Here is a 27,555-nt window from a genome sequence, read left to right as displayed (position 1 = left end):
ACATATGAGGTATTGGAATTTGATTATAACAAACGCAAAATAATAAACAAAAACTAAAAAAAAATTAATTTGTTTGGCGAAAATAAATAGAATTTGTTTAAAATCCTACCAATAAAAGCTTAATACTTAACGTATCGTCAACAAATCATCGTACATAAATGAAAAAAAAAAAACATTTTCCAGTTATTATTTTTGGCAAGATTTTATTGAAACATGTTTGTGACTTCATTAACGAAACACAAAAATTTAAAAATAAAGTTAGTAGGTATGTAATGTAATGTAGTAAGTAGTATTTAAATATTCTTGAAAATGCATTTTATTTTAATGTCGTTTTGTTTAGTTTATAAAATTTCTGTTAATTTTCATTTTGGAAATTACAGCTTTCTTGGAAACTCACAGTGTGATCAATAGTTAGTCTTACAAATTATTTCCCAAATATGTATGTATTTGCCTCTGACAGCTTAAATTAATAGAAAAGTATTTGTATGAAATACTTTTCTTCACACTGTCACATTTTTAAACTAAAGCTAATTCTTGCTGAATATTAGTGTTTATTTATATTAATGAAGATAAGATAAATTGATTATTATTTTATTTCATTTACATATACCAACCACTTTGTTTTAGTATAGATTTACGCGAGTTTTTCTTGGTGTAACTACTACATAAATAAATTTAATTAAGACATTTTCTAAAAGATGTGTTTTTAAAGAATTTATTCTATTCGTCACATAAATGCTTATATTTTATATCGTTTTGTGACCTCGATTTTGTAAAAAAAAACTATTGAATCTGAAATCGGTCGATTATTTCACAAATGTCCTCCCGAAATAGGACTTTATTGTCATACATGTCTGATTTATATGCAGTGGTGGCCAGGTAATTAAGACAAAAATTGTTTGCTAAATTCCATGTGATTCTCAATTATTTTTTTCAAATATTTCCACAAATATGTATGAAATTCGTATTTTTAGTTCCATTAGTTTCGGTCATATCATGTTATTATCAGCGGATGTTCGCTGAGGTGGGTCAACGTATTTCCACATATCTTTGTCCAAATATGTATGTTGTAACGATTTTTCCAAAAATTTTTAAGAAACTAGAAATATTAATAATAAATTTCATACCCTTAGGTCCTTTCGTTTTGTCGCTATCGCACTTAAAATTCAGTTGATGAAAAAAATTCAAGTATTTGTCTTAAATAGCTGGCCACCACTGTAGGTATCCACACAAATTGTGGTTGTTCGACTATCAATTCAGTTCTTTATCCTGACTCCTGCATTCTATCTTGTTTGATAATGTCCAGCTACATCCATCAAAAAACAGACGAACATAAATTCTGATCTTCGATTGATCATAAGTTTATATAATAATATTGATTGTATTATTGGAAATGTTATCGAAATATAATATTTTGTAGGTCTGCTGTCATATCTTGAACCACGGATTCGCCAATGTCAACCTCTCTCTGTGCCTTTTTGCCTGTGTATACATACATATATCAGTTTTATATAAATAACCAATTAAACTCGTAACGACTCTCCAGCTTATGAGTTTGTCTTTCATATACTGCGCCCCTTAAATTTTACCATATGCTCGTCTATAGACTGATAATTATTTGCCTTGGGTCAAAGTTTTTCCAAATGCTGAGTTGAAATTATTTATTACTGGTCTATTTTGAGGGCTCAATGGTATAATGGGTCGACGGCTTAGCTGTTCAGCATTGTTAGCAAAATGTAAGCTTGAAATAATATTTTCAAAACTGTCTCAAATCATAACCTTGGACATAAACGGTACTGAATATATACCATCGTAGACCAGTACAATTTTATTTCTGCCAATTTGTGGATACTCATTCTTCTTCAATTCTTCTTTACTTATGGAAAATATTGTTACGTTTTAACCTTTTCAAAACGTTTGGTTTATTACCTTTAAATAAACCGGATACTTTTGATTGCAAATAAAAGCCGTTTAGTAAACTCAAAGTTTTTTATACACGTTTATAAATTCTCAGAATTACAGACACAATTTATAATGTACACGAATTTACTTGAAAAACACAACACACTTTAAGGCACTTAGATGATGTTTATTCGAAAAGCGTCTCTGATAAACTCACTAACAACTGCAACCTCTGCCACTATTTATAACACTGCCATCTGCCTTCTAGATTGCTCTTTAACTGTCAAAGTTCGAATATTCTAGATCATACGCCATCTGTGGTGTACTTTCTACAATGTTCTTTAACTGAATATTCGAATACAGCGTTGCCAACTTACGATCAAATCAACTGAAAGCTTTTATTTAATAATGCCCACAGATATGTTACAGTTTTCTATTACAGCACTGTTATTTGAAAGCATTATGCTACTTTTAAATCAGCCCTTAAAATCGTTATATTTGAATTCAAGTACAATTTCGTAACAATATTATACGGTTCTGTTCACAAAAACGTTTCGTTTGGGAATTATGTACTATATTAGTGTGTCGAACTCTCAAACTGTATTAAACACTTCTAAAATACCCTTGGTTATAAAACCTGCCCGTATATGCAATCAGGGTCGGTATAAGCTTTCGAAACGTAATTTTGATTGGCTTTTTTCTTCTGAAATTTAACTAAAAATTCTTGGGCAGCTTTATGTTTGGGAACACCTATTGCCAATGTTCGATTTTATTGGTTTTACAATGTAAATAAAGCAGTACTCTAATTTTTGAAACGAAAAAAAGCTCTTAATTGTTCAATGCATTTGTTCCTAAATTTTTACCTTCGGCGACGAATGGGACACATATGTCCCATGATTTTTCTCGTAGAAGGAGTAATAATTTTTAAATTTTGACAACACTTTAGTCTCGTAATGTCACCTTTCCGAGTAAGAATCCGCAAAAAAATTTTAAAAATTTCCACCAGAAAATTCTTCGTCGTCAAAGGGTTAAACATATTTGTAGTAAAATATAATTTAACACAAATAAGTTCCATATATACACAAATTATTCCACCTCCCATGCTCAAATATTTTACAAGTATTACTTGTATCGTGCAATTTTTGCATCAAAAATGATGATGACCAAATACAGTTGAAAGTGCCTGGCGACACAATAAAATACAAATCGACTGACACAGTAATGAACGAATAACGAGTTTTTGAATTCATTGGAACCAGCCGAAATGCCACCACATGTATTAACATTGAAGGTTGTATCACCGACTTGGTCCGACACTGTATATTAAAATCGAGGCCAGCAACGCGGACCGGGTTCAGCTAGTATCTTATATATATGGGGGATTTCATGTCAAGTGAACCAACTTTTGAAGTCTTCGGATCGGGAAAACAACATTTTTTTTAATTTTTGTTCTCGAAAGATTCAAAAAATAGCTATCTAAACTATTTGGGACACATTTTGCCAAGAACAATAGGTAATAAGTTACATGGATGAGAAAAAACATCTGTTTGGCCAAAATGTAAAATTTTGACCCCATCTATCTCAGAGAGTTCTGGAGTTCTATCCAATACAACTAACCTTGTGCAAATTTCATACCGATCGGAAGACATCGATTTCAAAAATTGGTTCACTTGACATGAAATCCCCGATATATAAATATGAAATGGTCCATGTATATAATCGCGTCACGTGAGAACGGTTGGAGTGATTTGGCTGATTTTTTTATTCAATTCTAAATTTTCAGTTTGTAAAGAAAAAAATCAAAAAATTCCTGTTAAAACTCGGAAATTTTAAGTTTTTAATATATTGCCTCTTCTCATTTTTCTTAATCAGCACAATTATGAAAAAAATTCCCCGGGAGTTTTTTTCCTTTTTCCCATTTTTCCTATTCAAATTCAATATTAAATATAAGCTTAGAAAAATAATGTTTGCAATGTTATGTGTACACATTTTCCAGAACAAGTCAATAAACATACAAATGGAGAAAATTAAATTAAGTAGTTGTCACTAACTAATCTAATGTGAAGACAATTGTCAATTAAGTGTCTCTAAGTAATCTAGAGTGTAGTCACTTTAAACGTTTATTGTACTGCAACAGGGGTATCGAAGCGCAACGGGTCAAGCTAGTTATACCCTTCACCTTCGTAAGTAGGGTATATGTATATAAGTTTGTCATTCCGTTTGTAATTTCTACATTTTTCATTTCCGACCCTATAAAGTATATATATTCTGGATCCTTATAGATAGCGGAGTCGATTAAGCCATGTCCGTCTGTCTGTTGAAATCAACTTTCCGAAGCCCCCAAATAACTTACATACATCAATATCTTCCGGCTCGGTTGCTATTTAAAATCGTGAAAATCGGTCCACAAATGGCTGAGATATAAGGAAAAAACCAGGACAACCTCGATTTTTGACCAATATCTGGATTACTAAGTCATTAATATAGACAATATGGATATCTAATGATAGATATTTTTAAGTCCTTAGCAATGACGTTTGTTCCCCGGGAGTTTTTTCCAATTGAATTTGAATAGGAAAAATTAAAAAAGGGGAAAAACTCCCGCGGAATTTTTATTCATAATTGGGCGGATAGTAAATTTCAGTGTTTTTAAGTATCAAAGTTTATCAAAAATGAATTAATAGCTGTTATGGAAATAAATAAAAAAATATAATGTGGCTATACCTTTTAGCATTGGCAAAACAGTAGAATCTTTTAAACTACTGCAAGAAAGAAGACTAAAAAAACAAAAAGAATATGGGCACTTCCACCGCAAGGTCCACGTAGACCAACAAATTAAATTTTCTAGAAAACACTGTGTTTATACATAGGGAAACAACCAAATATAAAGACATTTTACATTTATTCATAACCCATTTCGTGATATTCGAATGCAAAGTGGCACAAGCGCAACTATTGCCCTCTAAAATCATAGCTAAAAAAAAACAAAGCTAAAATACCCTTTCACCTCAACTACCGTTACCGATATAACTGCAATTACCGTTATTGATATTATCGAAAATACCGTTACCGATATTCTATAAATAATTTGAAATTATAAATACAAATTTTTAATAAGAGAGCTCTTATCTACCCTTCACCAAATTATACTTCAAAATAAAAATTTTAAATATTTTTAGGTAAACAAAATTTATTTTTTTTTTCAAGTTGTTTTTCTTTTTTTTGAAAATAAAATTTCGACTTGTTTTTTTAAATTTTTTTGTTTTTTTTTTAAATTTATTTTTTTTAATATTTAGCGAAAATCGGGTTAAAAAATATTTTTTCCGATTTTGACCCATTGTAGGTCCAACTTACTATGGTCTCATTTATATACGTCATTGCTAGGGACTTAAAAATATCTATCATTAGATATCCATATTGTCTATATTAATGACTTATTAATCCAGATATTGGTCAAAAATCGAGGTTGTCTGGTATATTTTAATAGAAAACCTAGTAAATTTTAATTTATCTAAGAAATATAAAAGTTTATGTTTTTGAAAACCGAAATTACGGAATCTAATTTAAAAAAAGTTTCCAATGTATTGTCACTCCTATATATACTTACCACTCACAATAAAATATTTTTTTTCGTACCTATTTTCAATGAATCTCTCATATATTTCGTATATATACACGAATTGAAAAAACACACTTGATAATTTTAAATAAATTTCTTTTTCATTATTTTTTTATTTGCTTATAAAAAATGCAAGTAAATTGTTATACAATTTCTTTGTTTAAATGTTCATCAAATATTGACTTAAATTACATACAACTGCTATTATTATTTTTTATTATTATTTAATGTTTTTATGTTTTAATCTTTGTTTGTATTATTTAATAATTTTTATATGTTAAACTTTTTATTTTCTTTCTTTTTTTTTTTTGTTAGACAATATATTAAATATAGATTTATCATTTGTATTAAAATTGTTATATATATTTAGTATTTTTGCAAATTTGTTTTTTACATACAAAATAATAATCATTCAAAATTTGCCTTAGTTATTTAAAAAGAAATGTAACAATAAACTTGCACAGAACTACAAATAATTCGAAATAAAATAACGTATTTGAAAGGATGGTTGGTTTTGTACACATTCTAAATTATTAAATAATATTTAAATTAAAATATAAAAAAATTATTTAATTATGTAACAAAAAAAATAAGTAAAAGTAAAATGTTAAATGTTGTAAAGAAAAATGAATATATTGTATAGTATATGTAAATATTTTATAATTAAACAATACTTAAGACTAAAAATGTTTTTAGGGGCTATTGGTTAAAAAAAAAAAGAAAAATAATTTATTAATGATTTGTTTTCATAGAAGAACAAACAATAAATGAATGAACAGGCATTTCTTAACTAGGGAAGATAGAAGGAGAGAAAAATTGTTCATGTTCCTGTTAAAATTTTGTTGACATGTAACAAATTTGACCAATAGAGTATTGGTTTGTTGGTATCTTCATATTTTGTTTTGTTTTTGCTATACAAATGGCAGAAGTAGAAGAAGAAGAAGGTTGAAGACAGACACTGGATTTGTGAGGGGTTGAGGGTAGAGAAAAGGTAGAATGAAAATTGCTTTGTTTTGCAGAGATGTAGAATTTGGAATTCTAGTCGAGTAAACGAAAACTATTTAAAGGTAAATCATCATCTATATCAATATCTATCCAGCCGGCATCATCATCGTCGTCATCATCATCGTCGTCATCGTCATCATCATCGTCGTCGTCATCATCGTCGTCGTCGTCATCATCATCGTCGTCGTCATCATCCTCTTCTTCATTGCGGCGTCGTCTGCCATTACGCATTTGATCATCAGTCCGTAAACCAAATACTGCAAAATAATTAAAAAAAATTAAACTCAATATTAGTGTTTTTTGTTCTTCTTTTAAGTATGTATTTTAATGTTAGATTACCATTGCCTGAGGCATCACTGTCTGAATTGTCCTCGTCGGACTCACACTCCTCTTCATCTTCCTACAAGCAGAGACAATAAATTTATTGCTATATCATCCAAATCAAACAAATCATCATTGAGATCATTATTAACATCGGCCTGTGCTGCGCCCGCGCCGCCATTGCCTTCACGACCACCGCCAAATTCATCGACAGGGTCTGGCTCTAATGCTGCTCTTAGGTCAGCGTCACGATTGTTATTGTTGTTATTGCTATTGTTCATGGAGCGGTTTTGTTGATGATGATTACGTGGCTGTGGCTGAGGTTGTATCTGTGACTGACGCTGTCTCTGTCCCACTAAATGTGGCGGCACTATTTCGACATTATTGCCATGCCATCTTATAGCAAATTGATTTGCATTCCTAACTTCTATAGGATTCGCAACTCCATTACCCACAACACCGTTACCATTACCACCACCACCACCTCCGCCGCCACCACCGATTCCAACACCAACATCGTTAACGCCGCCAGCAGCCCTGGGGCGCGGCGCAGCATGACCACCGACGCCGCCATTGCCACTGGCAGCCGTCGTTCCGAAAAGGCTAACACTAGCCCCTTCTCTACCAGTTGTCCTACCCATACCACCATCACTTCCACCCGCATTCTCATACAAACGGGTCAAGTTCGGTAATTGGTTAGAACTACTGTTGTTAACAATATTTTCAGTATTCATATCACACACCTCTTCGTCGTGTTCCGTCTTCTTCATGCCCACACAATATATTTTCACAAATGTTTCCGATTTCGCCTCATACGACGGCTGATCCTCCACCAAAGCAATCAGACTGCCATTACCATTGACACTCAAATCGAAAAGACTGCGTTTAACATCTATTGTCGATATCGACGAATAGTCGTAGGCATCCAGGACCTTAAAGCTCGTATCATAATTGGTCGCATCATCAAAATCGTTGCGATATTCCATTTCCAACCGTATTCCATATATAGTATTCAAGGGGGAGAATTTCAAAAGACACTGATCCAAAACCGGCACCGTTTGCAGCAAATGGAATGTGCGCAAATCCCATACTTCGGTATTCGAAATTATCTACAAGACAATACAAGTTTGTTGCGGTTTGAGTTTTACACTTTTCAAGGAAAATAACTGCCTACTTACCTCTAAACCATTTGGATGGAAGACACCTGATAGGGATTGATTTAACTTATCAAATTTATGTATTTCTTTGCCCGATCTTACATCCCAAAGAACACCATCTGCAAAATAAAAATAAAGTTATGAAAATGCCTTCTTATTAGGAAAACTAATACTAGGACAAACCTGATAAAACCAATTCATCGGTGGGACAGAATGTAGCTCGATTTTTACTATATTGACTACCCAAAGTAGGCGTAAATGTTGATATCAGTTGGCCCTTGGCTATATCGTAAATCGTACAACACTAAAAGAAGAAGTATAAAAATAAATATTGAAATTATGGCCAGAATTAAATTTCGGCGCGGCGGAATAAACAAAAATATTAGAGTTCGGCGGAATATTTGTTTTTGTTCAAAAATTTGTTTTCAGCCAGTGTTCGAGCAAAATTTGGACAATCGCTCGAACTCTAAAAAAAATATACATGCATACTTACATCATTTTGTGTGCCTATGATTTTGTCTTGTGACAATTTACTAAATTCACAATAAAACTCATCATTGAATTGTATTTTCGACGCAAAATCATTGTCCTTGATCGACCACAAAACACTCAAGGGCGAACGCCAACTGGCCGAAGTCAAAACCAAGTCTCCGGTACGATTCGATTGTATGGAATCAATAATATAACTGTGACAACGTGATGAAAATTCTTCGGTGCCATGATTTATATTGAATGCTTTAGCCTCTCCCTGATGAGTGCCCACTAAGAGTAGATCGGAACTTTGTACAATGTGACAGGAGGAAAAGTTTATCTCGTTACTATCTGTGGAACGTATTGTTCGCCAGGGAGCAAAGTATGAGTGCACAAAACGACGATTCATTTTGCGGGTGTTGTATCCAGCTTGTGCTCTGAAGAAACGATTGGTCACATTGAGATTATCACCTAAAACACGATTGGGTTTGGGATCGGGACATTTATGTGGTGTTAGCAAATCGAATTGGGGACATGTTGTCATGGGATTGTTGCACAAAGCATGTTGATTCGTTAAGTATTCGGTGACAATGGTACCCAGGGAAATACCAGTAGAGGATGGTGGCGAACCCACTTCCATTAAGCTGTTTGGATCCACAACGGAAATTTGCTTTTGCAGTGATCTTTGTTGGTTGGCATTGTTTAAGACCGACTTTGGAACGGATCCGCCAGCAGCGCCTAAGGTGGCACTAGACGGTGGATTTGTTTTCTCCGTTTTCTTGACCAGTTTAATGGGAGTCACCGTATTCATGACCTGATCTTCGCTAAAACTGCCATTTAATAATTCTCCATTGCCGGGCCCTAGACTGCTAGGTGGTGTTTGATTCAAAGCACTGTTTATGGCTTGATTAACATCTTGCATGCGATTGCGCAAACGATTGCGTGCTATGGAACTTGTGGGCAACACTTTGTAATCAAACGGCGATTGATGAAAATTTTTTGTGGTTGTTGAGGGCAGTTGCAGACCGGCTTCCTTTTGCAACATTTGAGCTGTTTGTGAGAGACCTTTGAATTCCAAATGATCATAGATCAGTTGATACAATTGCTGCTCGTTATATTGTATTTTCGTTTGTGCTATAATATTTGCCTTGTGTATATTGGCCAAGGTGGGATCCAGCTGGTGACTGAAGGGCTTCGTCTTACCGGACACTTGTTCCAGCAGTTCTAAAGCATATTTCTGGAATATAACATGCTCGGATCTCTTCTCTTGCAGTATGGGATCACGCATCAAGGTTTGTATCTGACCACTGGCAAAGAGCGGCAATTTGCCCACAATCTGTTTGACACGCTCCGAACGTGCTAGACCGGCTAGAGCACGACAGGCCATGCCGCGTATGCAATCAGCATCGGTGATGGGTGTTTTTATTTGCATAAGAGAAAGTAAAACGATAATGCCGTTATTGGAGCAAACAGATTCCCAAACCTTTTCCACCAGCTCCTCGCTGTATTTGTTATTGTGTTTATTTTTCCTGGATGAACCAAAGCATTTGATAAGACTGTTGGGTTCTTTCTAAAAGAGGAAAACAAAAAAGAAAAATATTAGTTTACAAAGAGTTTAGTTTATTATTTAACTTACCCTGGCTATGGGCGAGCACACACAGTTACACAAAACAGCCAAAGCCGATTTCTGGACATCGGCATCTGGCACAATATCACCAGCAGCGGCCCCCAATATGGAATAAATACCCGAGGTGGTGGCATGATCGGGCAATTCCAGTAAATCACAATACGCCACATACACACGTGGTATAACACAGCAAATCGATAGAACATCCAAAGCAGTGCGCACAGTTTCCGAACGACCACCATTGTTCCAGTCATAAGAGAATGCAATAATTTTCAGCAGTAATGTTATGCCGCCCAATTTCAAAAGTTGATCTACCGGTGCCCAATGTGCTCGCACCGAGGTATTTTCCTGTAGCGTACGTATCTGTTCGTTTATTTGTTCAACGGTGGATTTGGCAGCTTTTGTAATGTTGCGATTAAATTCACTGGATACAGGATACTGCTGGCACATAAAGTTGTTGTATTTATAGAAGAGATGTGATTCCATGTAACGCTTTAGGGCCACACACACATGACGGACCATTTGTCTAGATGCGCATTCAACATCTTCGTTCAGTTCATTGTTGTCGTCATCATCATTGTTGGAGGGATTGAGGATTTTCAAGACGGAAATCTGAGAAAAGAAAATTAATGTATTTATTTTATTTTATTTATTTCATTTATTTAGAATCAAGCCCTTAGGGCCAAATATGATTCATATTCCACTCAGAACATAAGTTTGTTTTTGTATTTTAATTGCATTATTTATTCAATTTAAAGGAGTAATATTGCATTATTAATTCGAAATTCAAATTAATTTTCGATCTTATGTTCGAAAATTTTTTAAAGCTTTTAAAATATTCTGTAGATCAGGCATAAACAAGCAAAATTCGAACATGTTCGAAAATTCGAAATTAAATCCGAAAATTCGATCTTATGATAAAATAATCTACAAATCATGATGATTCTTAAAAGAAAATAATTTTAGATTTATTTGAGTCCAATTTCAAATATTTTCCAATTTCGAAATAAAAAATTTAAATTTTAAAGATTTTTAAAGAATTTATTATTTAAATGCTCTAAACTGAAAACTAAATTTAAATTAATTCAAACAAAGTCCAACTTGTTTTAAACTGTAGCATTTTTGCAAAACTTGCTACGTTTACAAGGATAGTTTAATTTGAAGAGTGAATCCCGCATACACTTCTACTTTTTATTTGTAAAAATTCTACTTACCACATTGTATAGTTTTCTTAGACCATCTTGAGCATCAAATTCATCTAACATGACTTTAAATTGAAAACTCAAACCAAAGAACATGGTAGCATGACATTTTCCCGAATCGTACGAATGACCCAATATCCACAAGGCATATTTTACCAATTCGGTGATTAAATATTTTGGCATGGTACAAATGCGCTCCATTGCATCCTCCGAATAAGCCAAATAATATAAAGTGATAGAAACTCCAGTAGCGGCAATACTGGGGCGAGGAACTTTCAAAATGCGCTGAAAAATAATAAGAAAATTTGTATATTATAAAAAAAACAAGTATAATTAAGGTTAAATAATAGTTTGTTCTCTATTAATTGCAATTTTCCTAAAACTATTCTGGTAAAAAATTTAAAAAAAAAAAATTAATGATTTTATTTTAGTTCATAACTTTCACTAATTTTACTAAGTTCTGGATGGACATCATTATCAAAAAGGATCTCGAATGAATAAAGTAAAAATTAGGAAAGTATTGACATACTTTCATCACTCCCATTGTAAAGGATAAAAAGAAATACATCTGAGTCTTCAAAATAGGTTTCAATTATAAAAAAAAAATTATGAAAAAAAAAATACACCATAACTCACCTCTAAACCACCATGCGATATAAACTCTAGAGCAAATTTCTTATGACATAAAAGTGAAGCCAAATATTTCAGAGCCTCGAAGGCCAAACACGTATCACGTCTATCCAAATTTTCGATATAACCGAAAATCAACTGCATGGCATTGTGTTCGAAAACCAAGCCTAAAAACTCCTGATATTCTCCCATGGTAGTAAGATAGCGTAGTATAAGCATTTGACTGGTCTCGGCCGAAGGTGGATGTATGGAAATATACATTTTCTTATAATAACGACCAGCATTGTTGCCTGGAAAAGCATCACGACTATTTTCCAATAGCGTGGACATATTTGAAGTGTTCACAAAGGTATCCAGGACACTGCTGTTGTGACAACGTGAACTGGCCGTGCTGTCATCTAAACGCTGGGGTGATTGCGGTGCTGAGCCGGCCATCCAATTTGGCAGTATGCGTTCTACAGGCGTATTACCGCCCAGATTACCATCTATGGAATTATTGGCGGATGATAGAGGCTCCGTAGAGGCGGGAGGTTGTAGAATGGCTGCAATAAACAAATAATAAATATAGAATATTTTTGATTTAATTTCATTAACACTTACTTTTATGTATGGCCTGCAGCATGTGCAAACGTTTTATCATTTTGGGCACTAAACGTGTGTTCATATCACGAAATGTTATGGCTATATCGGTTACCTCCATAGCGGCAGCCAATAAGCCAGTGGCATAACTTTGCAAAGGTTCAATACTGTCTTCGGCCCAGCCATATATACGATTAATGAGATTATCAAACTCCACCTGAAAAACGGCTGTCGTTTCTAGGCCCGGCATTATGACCAATATTAAACGCAATGCTAAAATATTTAATTCATAAGAACTTTTTTGGATACTTTGACGTGTAAAATAGTTATCACGCAAATAATCATTAACCAACTGTAAAAAGAGAAAAACAATTAAATTACAAAACTTGAAAAGTTTTAAATTAAATATTTAATATAAAATTACCTTTTTCATAAAATGATCTTTGCGAAATAGCTGTTTAAGTAGAAAACCAAATTGGCAGCTGGGATCTGTGCGATAGGGATGACGTTCATCGAATGGATCAGGGTCTTTACGCATGTAAATTTCTTTTTCTTTTTCAAAAATTTCAGCCAATCTATAAAAAGGAGTAAAATTAATAAGTTTATCTATATTTACTAAAACAGTGTTAATAAGTTCTTGAGAGACTGACTGATAGATTCATGATCTCCCAGCTTAAAGGTTTAAGACTGTACTGTTTCACATCCCATCAAATACTATGAGTGACAATGGTTTTTTTTCAAAACCCCACCGGATTCGAATGTTATGTATATTCGAATAATTCGACTTGCTCGTTTTTTGTGTCGGTAAACCTGTTTTTATAATGAAAACTTTTTTATAATTTTTTCCGGCTTGTTACTGTTATACTTTCTGACCATATTTTATTTTCTTATGAAAATTCTTTCACGCTGAGTAAAATATGTATGATGTAAAAACTAGCAAATAACTGAATAAAATAACGATGTTTCTGTTCCAATACCGATTCTACTGATTACGACATAAATTATTTTCTTTTATCGATTAGTTTCATTAAGAATATTTTGATGCCATTTTATAATCTTTTATATTTGGAAATACTTTTGACAAATTTTCCTAATCTGGAATAGGTCTAACGCTCGTTTGAGGACAGTTTAAATTGTTAAGAAATTCTAAAATAGTTTTGGAAATTAATTCTCGACAATTGAGTCTAATTTCCAAAAAAAAAACTTACATATATAATTTGCGTAACAACATTTAAACTGGTCTGGGGGGTTACTCCCTAATTCGATTCGAAAGAAAATCTTTTCGAATTACAATGCATTTAGCACACATTTTCGAACATTTTCGTATTCGGATTGAGTTACTCAGTAACACCCCTGGACTGAAATAGTATACCGTTTCTCTCTTCAACTGAATCCAAATATAATTGAAAAGGCAGTGATGGGAGAACATTTGTAGAAAAAACAAGTAAGAAAGTATGGTCGGTCAAGCCCGACCATATAATACCCTACACCAAGTAAATGAGTAAAAATATCAATAATTTATATTCGTGAGTGATTTTCGGAAGTGGGCCTTATATGGGAGCTATGACCAATAATGGACCGATCACCATAAAATTAGGTCGTGTGATTTATGTCTATATGAAAGTTATTTATGTTGAATTTTGTGTATATACCAACATTTTTAAGTGATTTAAGCACGTTAAAGTTATTTTCGGAAGCGGGTCTATATGGGAGCTATGACTAATTATGGACCGATCGTAACAAAATTTGGTGACATGAATTTTGTATATATAAAACTTATTTGGAGCGAAATTTGTGTAGATACATACAGTGAATGTCACTTAAAATCGTACACCATCGTAGTCAAATTTTATTCATTAGTTTTAGAAAGTTGATATTTTGGAAATATTTTAAAATGCTATTTTTATATTGTGTGTGCTATTACCTATCAGAAAATTGGGTATAATTTTAATTGCCCTTATCCACAAATAAAAAAATTGGGTAAGACTGTCAGTGCCCAGAATATCAACGCTTCATTTAAAATCGTAAAGGCACTAAAAAATAGCAAATGATAGCCTACAAAGTATTAGGATTATTTAATATTAACATTTTTTTTAATTTTTAAAGTTTTAATTATAATTTAATATAATTGTACGAATTTAAGTGAAATATGAATTTTGTGATGTTCTTTAATTTTCATCAATATTTTTTTTAACGAATTGAGGTTTTGTTAACTTTTTTGTTGAAATACATATTTTTTGTTTCAATTAATAAAATGACTTTTAATTTTTTATATAATCACCTATTATTGCCTGTATAATTTCATAATATTTAATAAAAAAATATGTTGTACGATTTTGAGTGACACTCACTGTATATAAATTAAACATTTATGACCGATAAAGTCCAATTTCGGGAGGACATTTGTATGGGGGCTAGGTGAAATAATGGACCGATTTCAGCCAATTTCAATTAAAAATTATATGTACCAAATTTTATAGAAATATCTTCAAAATTGCGACCTGTACTCTGCGCACAAGGTTTATATGGACAGCCAGCCAGCCGGCCAGCCAACCAGACGGACGGACGGACATCGTTTAATCGACTCAGAAAGTGATTATAAGTCGATCGGTATACTTTTACATTAATATTTTTGGGCATTACACACATCTGCACAAACGCATTATACCCTCCCCACTATGGTGGTGTAGGGTTTAAATATTTCAGCAGTAAAACTACTCCAAAACATGATAATTAAATTAGTTTGACAATTTTTGAAAATTACTCGCCGGTGTGTTTACAATAATGTAAAATTGAAAAATAATTTCACACTGTTAATTAAGCACAGGTCAAATGAGTTGTCATTTTATTTCTAAGAAAAACCTTATACAATTTGCCTAAGAACATTTAAAGTGGTCGGGACTGAAATGGACTGTTCTCTTTTCAGATGAATCCAAATACAATTGAAGATATGGGAGAACATTTGTAGGGCGTCCGAAGGAAGTGTACCCCAAGTACACAAATAAGACAGCCATTATTATGATGTGGAACTATTTTTTAGGTCAAGGTATGGGTCCTATTCATATCATTAAGGATACACTGGCTGGACTAATTGAATAAAAGTTATTAGATATAAGTTTTGAAATACTTATTGTTAGTTCATCAAGTAATAAAGATACAATAAATAAATGAAAAAAAAAATATCAATACGTTGAGGAAAATATGTCTCGTCTCTAGTTTGGAGAATCCAGCATTACAATTACGCCAAAAACACCTCCAATGAGGTAGGTGTTTCGAAGTGTCATAGTAAACCTACGGGAAATTATAGATCGCAAAATACGGACACAAAATTATACCATGAAAGAATATTTATAAGATTCTGTTACAAGGGAATGGCAAAATATTTCAAAGGATACAGTTGATTATTAAATTGATTCCAGAAAATGTTTTTTAAAAATGAAACCTTTTATGATTTTTTCACATGTTTTTAACCTTTGGTATTCCGATTTTGAACATATTCAGTAAACACATAACCTTTGGACATTTCAATTTTTATTCGTTTAAATGTTCAAATGACTCTAAAGAGTATTACCGAATATGATCATAATCAAAAGACCGATTTATTACTTCAATGGTAACTAAAAATATGTATGTAAATAATGTAGAATATCGGAAGCCGGCTTAGCCTCAAAATAATTTTCACAAATTACTAGGCATTAGCCTAAATTTCATTCTATTTTATAGCAATTTTAACTGCGGAGGCTTTTGATCATTAAAAAATTATTATAATTTATAAAAAAAATATTGGAAGTCTCTTTTATTCTAATTAAAAATAGCAAAAGTTGACTTAAAACAATTGAAAAAATAAATTTACTAAAAATATCCGAAATCTAGTAAAATAAATATTGGACTACCACTTGAAGAAATACCTGCTTATATCTATTATAAGCACATATTTTCGTTAATACTTATTTATGTATTTCTTTAAATTTTAATTAAAAATTCGTATTCTTTAAATAAGACAACAAATAAATTCTAGAAAAAAAAAATAACAAAAACAACAAATATAAAAAACCAATATAACTCTATGACCTCCTCCCCACGCCACATGAACAGAACACAACAAAAACAATATTTTTTTCATGTGATTTCATCACTTATTTACGCAAACGTCATTAAATCGCTGATAAAAATTTAAGGAAATGAGAAACTACAAACCTTTTCAATATTGGTACTGGATCAAAGCCTGATGTGGTATGTTTTGATTCCCAAAATTGTAAAACCTGAGCCATGTCTTTTTCCTCAAGATTGGGTTCAGATTCTTCGAAGCCATAAAAAGGATCAGCGGCAGCTGGCTCGTTGTCATCATCTTCTGCATCTGAGTTGTGATTTTCACCATCTGCTCCATCGGCTTGTTCGGCTGCATCACCTTCTGCCGCAGCATCTTGATTCTCATTATTATCGGCTGGTTGTTCTTGCTGCTGGTCATCAACATCCATATTTACTTGCTCCTCCTGTTGCTCTTCTTGATCATTAGCATTTGCTTGCTGTTGGTCTTCTTCTCCACCTTCTTGTTGCTGCTGCTGTTGTACTTCGGGTAATTGCTCATTGTTATCGTTTTGTTGTATTGGCAATTCTTCTGTATTGTTTGTCATTGTTTTTGTTTTAGTTGTTGCTATAATTTTTTTTTTATTACTAAACACTTATATTTTCCTCAATTCCTCTTTGATAATTCGTTTCTAACCTAACACTTGTATAGTAAAAATTCCACTCTTTCTTTTCTTTTTTTCCGTGGTTTTTGGTAGTTTAAGAATTTCAACAATTTAAGAAATTGTTGTTTGGTCCACCAAAAACAACTTCCCTATTATTAGTTGAGGTTTGAAATTTCCGTAAATTGTTTAGTTTTTCTTTCCACGCGATGGCTTTTTTTCTATTTCACTTTGCAGTAGACACGTTTTAATTGTGAAATTTTTTGCGTTTTCCCAACTTTCCGATGCAATTGTTCCGTTGTTTTCTAATCGCAAATTGTTATCACTCTTTTTTTGTTACAACACTTTGCACGCATTACAAATTAATACAAAAAATACAATATTTTTAATTTTATTAAAATTGTTTGAAAATTAATAATTGCAAAATTTTTCTTCTTTTGATTTTCTTCAAGTATTTTTCGTTTGTCTACCAAACGCACGCGCTTCTTTTTTGCATCAGATTCCGCTATTAAATAATTAGGGTTCCATAAATCGACTTTACTGAAAAGTCAAACAATCGATTACGTTATTGAAAAAAAGTCGACTAATGAAAAAAGTCATTCAATCGAAAACGTCTATATTTTATTTAACAAATTGTTTTTCGAATATGTTCTTTAAATCTGGGAACCATTTCTACATTAAAATATGATAAATAGTCGACATAAATTAGCAAAAGTGGTAAAGACTACTATTTAAAAATCAAAAAAAAAATCGAAAGTCAAATCACGCTGCTCCGTGGGAGAATTTCGAAAAAAAATTGGAAATTAAATCTGTAATTTCTAACGCATAGTCTGAATTTTACAAAATAATCCAATGGCTTAGATGTGTAGTTGAGTTTTGAACTTAGACTGTAATGACCGAAGTAGGCCCTAGTTTCATGGTCTCAAAGTGGGATATTTCGGCTATCCGTTTTTAATGATTTTAATCTTCCCCGATTTTTAATTAACAACAAATGAAACATAATTTATAAAATATAAGTTTATGAAAACCTTTACAGAGTTTAAAAAGTCTCGATAAATTAACTTAACTTAAAAAAATATATAATGAATTTATTTATATCTTTCCAAAAGTTATAATTTTACAAAATATAAAACTTCATATTGTTATTTTCTAATTTATGTTCAACTAGTAGAAAAATCAAAAAACCCACTATGAATTTACAATCACTTTGAGGTCCCAAATAGATAATTCAGTTTTATAATGATATACATACAATAAAAGTCGACTTTAATGCAAAAATGTGTTTTTCTTGTCAATAAATCCAGCAAACATATATTTTTTAAATTAATATAGAATAAATAAAATAGATAAAATTGAGTCAATTAATCAAAAATTTAAGAAAGTCGTATACTCGACTTTTTGTTACAACCATAATCCTCTAATAACGCACCTAGCAAATTAGTCCGTTGACCAACACTATTCAAAATATAATATATATACAAGCTACTCGATATGTAATTATTTGCCTATTGCATTTTGACAAACAGCTGAAGATGACGTTTTACTATTTTATTTATACCCTGTAGTAAATTATTTATACCGCATTAACAATAACATGTATTTATTTAAAATTATAATAAAATAAACGAATACTAGCCACATAAGTTATTAATTATTACATAAATGTGTAATAATCTCAACAATAACATCATTTTGACAGCAATACAACTACACAAACATACGTAAAAGGATTTTGACAAAATTTGGGCAGGTGAAAACCAAACAAAACAAAGTGACTAAGAAAAAACAACAAATATTGCAGCTATAAGAAGAAAATATTTGTTGCAAAAGGACAGACAAAATGGGTTTCATGTATATATTAAGTTGGATAGCATTAATATTACAAATAATATTTGTAACAATATCAATAGGTAAGTGTTTATGTTTTTCATATAAAGTAGAATTTTAATGCTAATAATTGAACTAATTTTGGACATATCTCTTTCTTTAGCGGCCGGTTTATATTATATTGCTGAATTGGTGGAGGAATATACCAGTGCTGCTCGCAAAGTCATCATGATGATGATTAGCTTTACCATGTTTGTTTATACTATGTTTATATTCTGTGATGACTTACCCTGGAGTATGTTGGTTATGGGTTTTGTTACCCAGTTCCTTCATTTAGCTATAATGAGTAATTTTCCATTCATTAAATTCTTGTCGCTGTCCTTTATTGGTACAGTGGTGTGTCTAATAGCAAATCATTTGTTAGCTTTTCAACATTTTACCTCAGTATATTATCCATTTACTCAGGTCAGTTATATTTTTTTTACAAATATATGAACCTAATTACATATTAACAATTTTTATATGATTTTCTTTTCAGATTTTAGCCTATTTCACCATTTGCTTGTGGATGGTGCCTTTTGCTTTATTCGTTTCCTTAAGTGCTAACGACAATGTTCTGCCCACCACCATCAGTGATAGTGACCATCACATGGGCCAAGATGTGGTTAGTAATTATTTTTCACGTGGCAAAAAACAGGGCCTTTTATCATTATTCAACTACGTAAAAGACTCCATAATGCCGGGTCGAAATAAAAAATCATTTTGAACTCTACTAAATTGAAAGTTATTGGAGGTCAACCCCAACTCAGAGTGAATAATGTATATTAATAAGTAAAGTGTTTTTCTTGGATTTTAAGACAGATTTTTTCGAAATAAAGACTATTTCTATAAAATTAGCATAAAGATTTAAGGTTAATTTTTGTGCATGGCAAAAACAAATAAGGAATATTTATTGAAAGTTTAATTTTTAAATTTTTCATAAAAATTATGAATTTATTCGTTTCTAATAAACCAAACGATATTTTAATGTTATCATCTAGGTGACATACATGTTCTCGTATCATAAACGATAGTATTTACGGAATAAATTTGACGTTTCCTTGTGATATCGTTTTTCCATGAAATTATGATTTTGTTTTCTTTATCATAATTTTATGGAAAAACGTTAGCAAAATCGCCGTGTTGATTTTATTCTGATTTCTATTGAATATCAAAAATTATATTTGTTATCTGTTATTTACATAATATGTATTTCAATAAAATAAGATAAAATCATGAAAGAAAAGGAAGCCTAACATAACAAATCATATTTTCTCATCTCATTCATATCACATGTGCATATGATATCGTTTTCAATAATAAAATATATCATAACCGCCCCCATAATGTAGTATCGTTCTCTGGTTTATTAAAAGTTAAAAAATAACTTAATTTAGCAATAAACTACATAATTAGTGCAGAATAACAATAACTTTATAACTAAGGGTTTACTCTGTAGCTTGTGCTCTGTTTTAAGATAATTCGATTAAATTCGGTAGATGTGCCTTTTTCATTCCAAGGATTTGAAGTTGATACCTAAGTCCTGTACTTAGGGAATTGCCGTTTAACGCTCATAAATACTTAATGTTAGATATGATGCTATATCATTGCTACAAGTCTCTTTTAAACATCATTTTGAACCATCATTTGCTCATAAATGGGATAAATTTTCAACTCAAACAAGTTTAATGTAAAAACACATCAAAATATTGACTTCGGTCTAAAATTCGAAAATGGTTTTATTAAAACTTTATCATATTCTGTGTGTATAGGTCCATAATTGATCCCGAAAACTTGTGCATAATCGATATCAAATTCGGAACAAAAAAGTTTTGTACAAACAATAGGTACTCTGCCAAATGTTGTAGAGTACGGTCTATAATCACAGAATGCTCCTGCATCAAATTCTATAAGTAACTGTCCATTACTACTGACCTTTATAGGGCCTTCGCCGAAATTCACTTAAAAGGTCATGCATGAACTTCTTATTCATGTCAGCATAGTAATAAAATTCGGCGTTAATAAGTTTCATAGACAAAGGTAAATCAAGAAAATTATTTAAATTTTACACATGTACGTTTCTTTTATATTCTCACAACCCAATAAGCACCAAGGCCCCAACAATTCAACCACTTGAACATTTTGTTGGAATTTGACTTGAATGCAAATGTAATTATGCTTTAAACTTGAAAAATATTTGACAAAATTAAATATTTTTCAAACTAAAATCATATGGCTTGAATTTATGTTTCCTATTTAATGGAGAATGCCATTGAAATAAAGTGTAATACAATTGTAATTCAATTGTTTGACTATAATTCAAGACTTGAATTACACTTGCTTTCAACTTTAATTCCAGTAAAAATCCTTATTGGGAACTTAGGTTTTTGACAACTGAGTAAGGTCTTTGACAGAAGAGTTTCTGATCTATGTGTACTTAACTATGTTTCGGAATACGTTACTTAAAATAAGTCATAATTACATCAATAGTATAGTTTTTTCTACAGCTGATTGAATTTTAAAATCGCTGGAGTTCACAATTTCACACACGCATTGTGTTAAAAAAAATGTAAAGTAGACATCATTGCTGCTAATTAACATTTATTATCTTAATTAAATATCTATTTTAGCGGTCAATAAAAATTCAATCACAAAGACATATTAATTTAAAAACATTTAAAAATTTTATTATTTTTCGCTGAGTTTCGTTAACAAATGCAACACTGTACTTGTACTTTTTACAATAACAACAAAAAAGGCAAGTCATTCAAAAATAAAATCATGTTTTCTTTTCACTTAAAATTAATTATTAAAAAATAGACTTTAAAAATATAATTTTTCCTGGGTCTTAACTTCACCATCGGCCATACCAAAGTAAGCCTTAGTGGCCATGTTAACAAATAAACCAGTCTCCACAACACCGGGTATCAACAATAAATCTCTGTTGACATCTGACCAATTGAACTGTTGGTCTTGAGGGAAGTGCCAGTCCAAAATGAGATTACCATTATCGGTAACACAGGGACCAGCCTTAGCGATAGCCATGCGTAATTTCAACTCTCCACCAAACATTTGTTGCACCTTTTCTTTGATGGGCACATAAGCCATGGGTACTACTTCAATGGGTACACCCTTCTTGTATTGTTCACCCAATTTTTGAGAGTTCTTAGTGTAGTCGGCAATAATTATAAGTTTTTCAGCGCAGGATGCTACAATTTTTTCTTGCAATAAACAACCGCCACCGCCTTTAATCAAAACCATGTCCTTGTCTACTTCATCGGCACCATCAATGGCTACATCCAATTGGGGATTACGATCTAAATCTCCCAAAGTTAAATTGTTTTCAACAATAAGTTGGCGGGCTTGGAAACTAGTGGGTACACACACCACTTGTAGACCTTCATTTTTAACACGTTCAGCCAGACGATCAACAGCAAATACAACGGTTGAACCACTACCAATGCCCACGGCTGTGTTGGTCTTGACCCATTCATCCACAGCTTGATAAGCGGCAATGCGTTTGGCTTCGTTGAGGGACATATTTGTTGAACTGGTTAAGTGTCTCAATTGGAATTCACGTGTTTTATGAAGCGCACAACTTGATACGCGTTTGTTTATACAGGCCGAGAAGTGTTTACTGAAAACGCGTAACGACATGTGTTTAATTGATAATTTGTTAATTTTTTCAAGTTTGATTGTCACAAACTTGCTAATTTTATATAAAAAAAGTAATCGGTTTTCTTACGCACCAGTGATGAGATGGATTAGTATCATAAGGGTACTTTTTTCGATTTTTTTCACGACATTAAATTAAAATTGATAAAAATATATTTAGTTTTAAATTAAATTGAAAAGTCCTCAAAACAAAAATTCCTTTAACTACATTTTTAATTTAATAAACATATTTTTCTGTAGCTTAAATAAAATTATTTGGACATATTAATAAATTGCGTACTAAATTGAATTCATAAGTTCCATCACTTCTACGCATAAACAACCCTTGCTTGATAAAGCAGTGTTTACGATAAAGCAGTACCTGAGTTGAAGAGATGCCATACTATTGATACTATTTAAATGACTGTTAGTTTCAAAAAATACAGATTGAGTTCATTTTTAATCCTAAGTCTCCACTAGGGATGCCAAACGGGACTGGGTTTTACAAATCCCGGGATTCGGGATTTTAGAAATGTAAATCCCTGGATCCCGGGATTTTTCGGGACCCCGGGATTTTTCGGGATCCCGGGATTTTTCGGGATTTCGGGATTTTTCGGGACTTCGGGATTTTAGTTACACGTCAAAAACATCAAATTCAACAATAAAAACTATTAATTTCTTTAATATATTTAAGTAAAAATATAACAAATCAAAAACTAATGCATTAAATTAAAATAAAATGGTCCATGATTTCCCCTAGCTCCATACAATTGTCCCCCGGAGTACTGTTTGAGCAGTCATAAATATCTTGATTATGCAGCAATCCTTATAAAATTTAGCATAAAATAAGTTGTAAGTACTCTGAAATTATACTGCAGAGTACTGCGGAAATCGGGCTACATTTGCCCCTAGTCCCCTTCAGAAAATAACTTGAACATAAATTTCGTAAAAATGTAAATTGTGTAAAAGCCTGTCAATGCAAGGGAGACGTGCTGCTCCCTGATTCAAATAAAAAACTCTGGCTGCGTTTGGATTTGAAGCGAGATTAGTATTATAAATATGCTGAAATTTAGCTTTCTAAGTATTGTGGGTGCTTCAAAAATCTTCCTAAAATATCAAAAATCTCATAATATTTCGGGATTTGTTAATCCCGAAAAATCCCGGGATTCTTTTTCACAAATCCCGGGATTCGGGAAATCCCGATCCCGAAAAATCCCGGGATTTTCGGGATCGGGATTTCGGGATTGGCATCCCTAGTCTCCACGTAGCAATTTTTATTGCTAAACACAAGCAATAACGTCGACAGAACAACAGCACAGCGATTGCTGATTGCTTTAGGTGGAGAAAACGTACGTCACAAATACAAAATTTTCAACGCGAGAAGTTCTATGAAAAACTGATGTGTATTTTGCTTATATTTTGTGTTGAATGATTTTTTTTCACTAATTTCTTTGTTTTTTTAATTTTGGTACTTAAATAAATTAAATATGTATAAATTATTCGCACTGAATAATAGAAAGAAGAAATTTTACATTAATGACAACTGAACTGACAGCTTATTGCTTAGCAATAATTGCTCAGGCAATCAGTAAAGCAATCATTGCGCAATGGATTGCTACATATGGCAATTTGCCGTCTACACTCGCAAATTTCATTGACGCAATAAAATTTGACAATTGCAGCAATAAATATTGCTACGTGGAGACCTGGGGTAAAAACTTTTTATTTAGATATTTTGAGTTTTTATATAAAAAATCGATTTTTTGTCAGAAATATGAGTGATCACATATCGAGATCCTTTTCATGATTAAACGCTTATTGGCCAAGTTATTAGCGAATTTAGATATTTTGAGTATTTATACAAAAAATCGATTTTTTGTCAGAAATATGAGTGATCACCAGGGAAACCAAAATATGCAAATGCATGTTTTTTCTGGTGAGTCTAATGAGCACATGGATAAGATATTTACACGTTTTAGAACTATTTAAGAATTTTGGCATCGATTTGTTAGTGCATATTTTTGCATATTTTACCCTTAAATACATATTTTTGCATATATTTGTTTTAAGAGCATATTTATGTCATATTTTGCGTTTTTAGAGCATATTTTACTGTTTAATAGCATATTTTGAGTTTATCAAAAACAAATTTTGTCTTACTTATTTTTCGCTGTTGTGTTAAAGGTTTTTACTTCCTTTGTTTAAAATTCAAAATTTAAAAATAGACGGCTTTTCACCAAAAAAAAAAATTTAAAAAACAGAATTTTTTTTTTAAATTTAAAATAACAATTCGAAAAATTTTTTTATCCAAAAAATTAAAAAACTGAAAAAAAATTTTCAACTAAAAAAGAAAAATTTTTTTTCCAAAAAATTAAAAAACTGAAAAAAATTTTTTGTTCACCTAAAAATATTTAAATTTTTTATTTTGAAGTATAATTAGGTGAAGGGTATATAACATTCGGCACAGCCGAATATAGCTCTCTTACTTGTTTTAATATAAAATAAGCACTATTTTAATAATAGCTCCATCTAAATATCAAATTTTAGTTATAATTCAAACTTAACCGTTCTAAGTGTTAAAGAAATATTGTCTTTTAAATTTGCTCCTGTAACATCAGTTGATGTCGAAAGAACATTTTCTATGTATAAAAAGGTTTTCAGATCCAATAGACAACGATTTTTATTTGAAAATTTAAGTAAATTTTTTTTGGTTCAAAATTATGTAAAAGTTTGTTTTTTTAAGAGCATATTTTTTAAATTTTAAGAGCATATTTTAAAGTTGTTACTGCATATTTAAAGCGCCTAAAACGCTTTCTTTAGAGCATATTTCCGGTTTCCCTGGTGATCACAGATCGATCTCTTTTTCTTGATTAAACGCCTATTGGCAAAGTTATTAGCAAATTTAGATATTTTGAGTTTTTATATAAAAAATCGATTTTTTGTCAAAAATATGAGTGATCACAGATCGAGCTCCTTTTCTTTATTAAACGCTTATTGGGCAAGTTATTAGCGAATTTAGATATTAGCAAATTTAGATATTTTGAGTTTTTATACAAAAAATCAATTTTTTGTCAGAAATATGAGGGATCATAGTTCGAGCTCCTTTTCTTGATTAAACGCTTATTGGTCAAGTTATTAGCAAATTTAGATATTTTGAGTTTTTATACAAAGATATTTATACATTTAGATATTTTGAGTTTTTATATAAAAAATAGATTTTTTGTCAGAAATATGAGAGATCACAGATCGAGATATTTTGAGTTTTTATACAAAGATATTTATACATTTAGATATTTTGAGTTTTTATATAAAAAATAGATTTTTTGTCAGAAATATGAGTGATCACAGATCGAGCTCCTTTTCTTGATTAAATGCTTATTGGCCAAGTTATTAGCGAATTTAGATAGAGGGTTGGTACTTCGGATGTCATCACGCTCATCTGCGAGTCCCTCTGCTTCTGCTGGTTTCGATTTTTCCAGGTTTTAACAACGGGGTCACTCGAACTATTTTCCAGTCGTTGGGTATTATTATGCTACTTACTGACAGGTTAAAAACCGTTGTCAGGTACTCTACTCCCCATTCGTGTAGGATATTTAGCATCAGAATGGATATCTGTTGGACAACTGGCTATCGTATCTCCCGATACGGAGTTTTAGCTTTATAATGTCCACATTCCGCCGGTAGCCAGTTATCCAACAGATAGCCATTGTGATGCTTCCGTTGTTAAAACCTGGGAAAAACGCGATCGTATAGGCCGATTTCTCCTGCGACCTGTAGCGAAAACATAAATTATACAAATATAAGAAAGTTGTAGTGTAAAAGCATACACAATTAAAAAACTTCAAATAGGATATCATACATACATACATGTGATGTAAAATTTAACAGCATAGATTTACGGACTTTAGTTCTATATTTACCAAAGAAAACATACATATAGTACATTACATGCATATTTAAAATGCCCTACAGCTTCGTTTTTTGTACGTTAAATTAGTCCAACAACGAAAAGAATCATCATTAACATTATTTTCTATGTATTTTATTTATCCCAATGATATTCCCCATGCTTGTTAAAGTTAACTTTTCAATTGCGTACTTTCATTTCATTTGTCCCATCATATTAAAAGTTCCTTGTTTCCCTCTACTTTTACTACTCCCACTCCTCGGTAATTGGGTGACCTTATTCATGTTGGGTTCGTTTGCGTTCTTCTTTGTGCGGGTAAAGAAAGCTTATCATTCATTGTTGGTCTATGCCAACTATCATCATCATTTCCCATGGGTGGTGGCAATTTAACACTAAGACCAAACTCTAACTCACCTAACATTTATTTGCTGTGAGTATTATGTTAGGAATGGCCTACACTAGAATCTATGGAAGTAGGTACGCTAAATATGTTAAGTGTTTTGTAACATTTTGTTAAATATGTAATTTCAATAATATTTTAACTAGAGATTTTGTAAGTAGGTATGTACGTAGTTTATTAATCGATAATTCCATTCGATTTGCAAATTTATTATGTCTTCTATCAAAAGAATATTTTAGAAACCAAATTTTTATTTTAGTAAGTTTTTATTTGATAACCTTAAGTAGTGCATATCCAATTCGTCCACAACGACATAACAACAAAACAAAACTACTTACTATTTTTTCATTCTTCATTTAATATTCATTTTCCAATCCTTTTCTTAACATCCTGGGAGACTCATCAGGTATACTCGTCTTTTCATCTTCTCTTTCCTTCTTCTTTATCATATTTTTTTTTTGCACATTTTACAAGTGATGGTGTTGGGAGTGCGTGGGTTGGTGTGATTTACAGAACTGAATATTTAC

At 31.8% G+C, this 27,555-nt stretch overlaps 3 protein-coding genes and 1 long non-coding RNA gene across 4 annotated transcripts in view; 2 read left to right on the top strand and 2 right to left on the bottom strand.

The window, feature by feature from the left end:
* The window catches only part of LOC135962116 (uncharacterized), a 34,966-nt gene extending 19,273 nt beyond the window's left edge, over positions 1–15,693 (top strand). Inside the window, exon 2 of the long non-coding RNA XR_010576626.1 lies at positions 15,440–15,693. This is a non-coding gene — a long non-coding RNA (uncharacterized LOC135962116). The remainder of the gene's footprint in view (positions 1–15,439) is intronic.
* Positions 5,604–17,701, bottom strand: mahj (LisH and WD40 domain-containing protein mahjong). Its single transcript, XM_065513859.1, has 12 exons — positions 16,711–17,701; positions 12,938–13,088; positions 12,535–12,865; positions 11,941–12,476; positions 11,317–11,589; positions 10,112–10,714; positions 8,498–10,045; positions 8,188–8,308; positions 8,026–8,123; positions 7,591–7,956; positions 6,866–6,926; positions 5,604–6,783 (listed from the first exon to the last, which is right to left on the bottom strand). Exons 1-12 carry the CDS (start codon positions 17,145–17,147, stop codon positions 6,560–6,562), a joined length of 4,749 nt encoding a protein of 1,582 aa, XP_065369931.1. The 5' UTR covers positions 17,148–17,701; the 3' UTR covers positions 5,604–6,559.
* Positions 17,702–18,737: 1,036 nt separating this feature from the next.
* On the top strand, positions 18,738–19,931 carry LOC135959999 (protein TEX261). The gene is made up of 3 exons (XM_065511168.1): positions 18,738–19,111; positions 19,192–19,493; positions 19,567–19,931. The coding sequence occupies exons 1-3, from the start codon at positions 19,042–19,044 to the stop codon at positions 19,792–19,794; spliced, it is 600 nt and encodes a 199-aa protein (XP_065367240.1). The 5' UTR covers positions 18,738–19,041; the 3' UTR covers positions 19,795–19,931.
* A 1,797-nt stretch (positions 19,932–21,728) lies between these two features.
* Positions 21,729–22,778, bottom strand: Rpi (Ribose-5-phosphate isomerase). Its single transcript, XM_065513132.1, has one exon. It carries the CDS (start codon positions 22,722–22,724, stop codon positions 21,891–21,893), a length of 834 nt encoding a protein of 277 aa, XP_065369204.1. The 5' UTR covers positions 22,725–22,778; the 3' UTR covers positions 21,729–21,890.
* Positions 22,779–27,555: the final 4,777 nt, after the last annotated feature.

The sequence above is a fragment of the Calliphora vicina genome, chromosome 5 (genome assembly GCF_958450345.1).
Source record: "Calliphora vicina chromosome 5, idCalVici1.1, whole genome shotgun sequence".
NCBI classification, from domain to species: domain Eukaryota; kingdom Metazoa; phylum Arthropoda; class Insecta; order Diptera; family Calliphoridae; genus Calliphora; species Calliphora vicina.
The sequence above is the reverse complement of the archived record's forward strand: the minus strand, read 5'-3'. Positions and strand labels throughout refer to the sequence as shown.

Excerpts from the sequence above, each read along its gene's own strand:
- mahj (XM_065513859.1), bottom strand. The coding sequence starts at position 17,147 with ATGACAAACAATACAGAAGAATTGCCAATACAACAAAACGATAACAAT. Across the intron at positions 12,477-12,534 it reads GCTGCAGGCCATACATAAAA|CCATTCTACAACCTCCCGCC; the intron begins GTAAGTGTTAAT and ends TGTTTATTGCAG. Across the intron at positions 10,046-10,111 it reads TGTGCTCGCCCATAGCCAGG|AAAGAACCCAACAGTCTTAT; the intron begins GTAAGTTAAATA and ends TTCCTCTTTTAG.
- Rpi (XM_065513132.1), bottom strand. The coding sequence starts at position 22,724 with ATGTCGTTACGCGTTTTCAGTAAACACTTCTCGGCCTGTATAAACAAA.
- LOC135959999 (XM_065511168.1), top strand. The coding sequence starts at position 19,042 with ATGGGTTTCATGTATATATTAAGTTGGATAGCATTAATATTACAAATA. Across the intron at positions 19,112-19,191 it reads ATTTGTAACAATATCAATAG|CGGCCGGTTTATATTATATT; the intron begins GTAAGTGTTTAT and ends CTCTTTCTTTAG. Across the intron at positions 19,494-19,566 it reads TATATTATCCATTTACTCAG|ATTTTAGCCTATTTCACCAT; the intron begins GTCAGTTATATT and ends TTTTCTTTTCAG.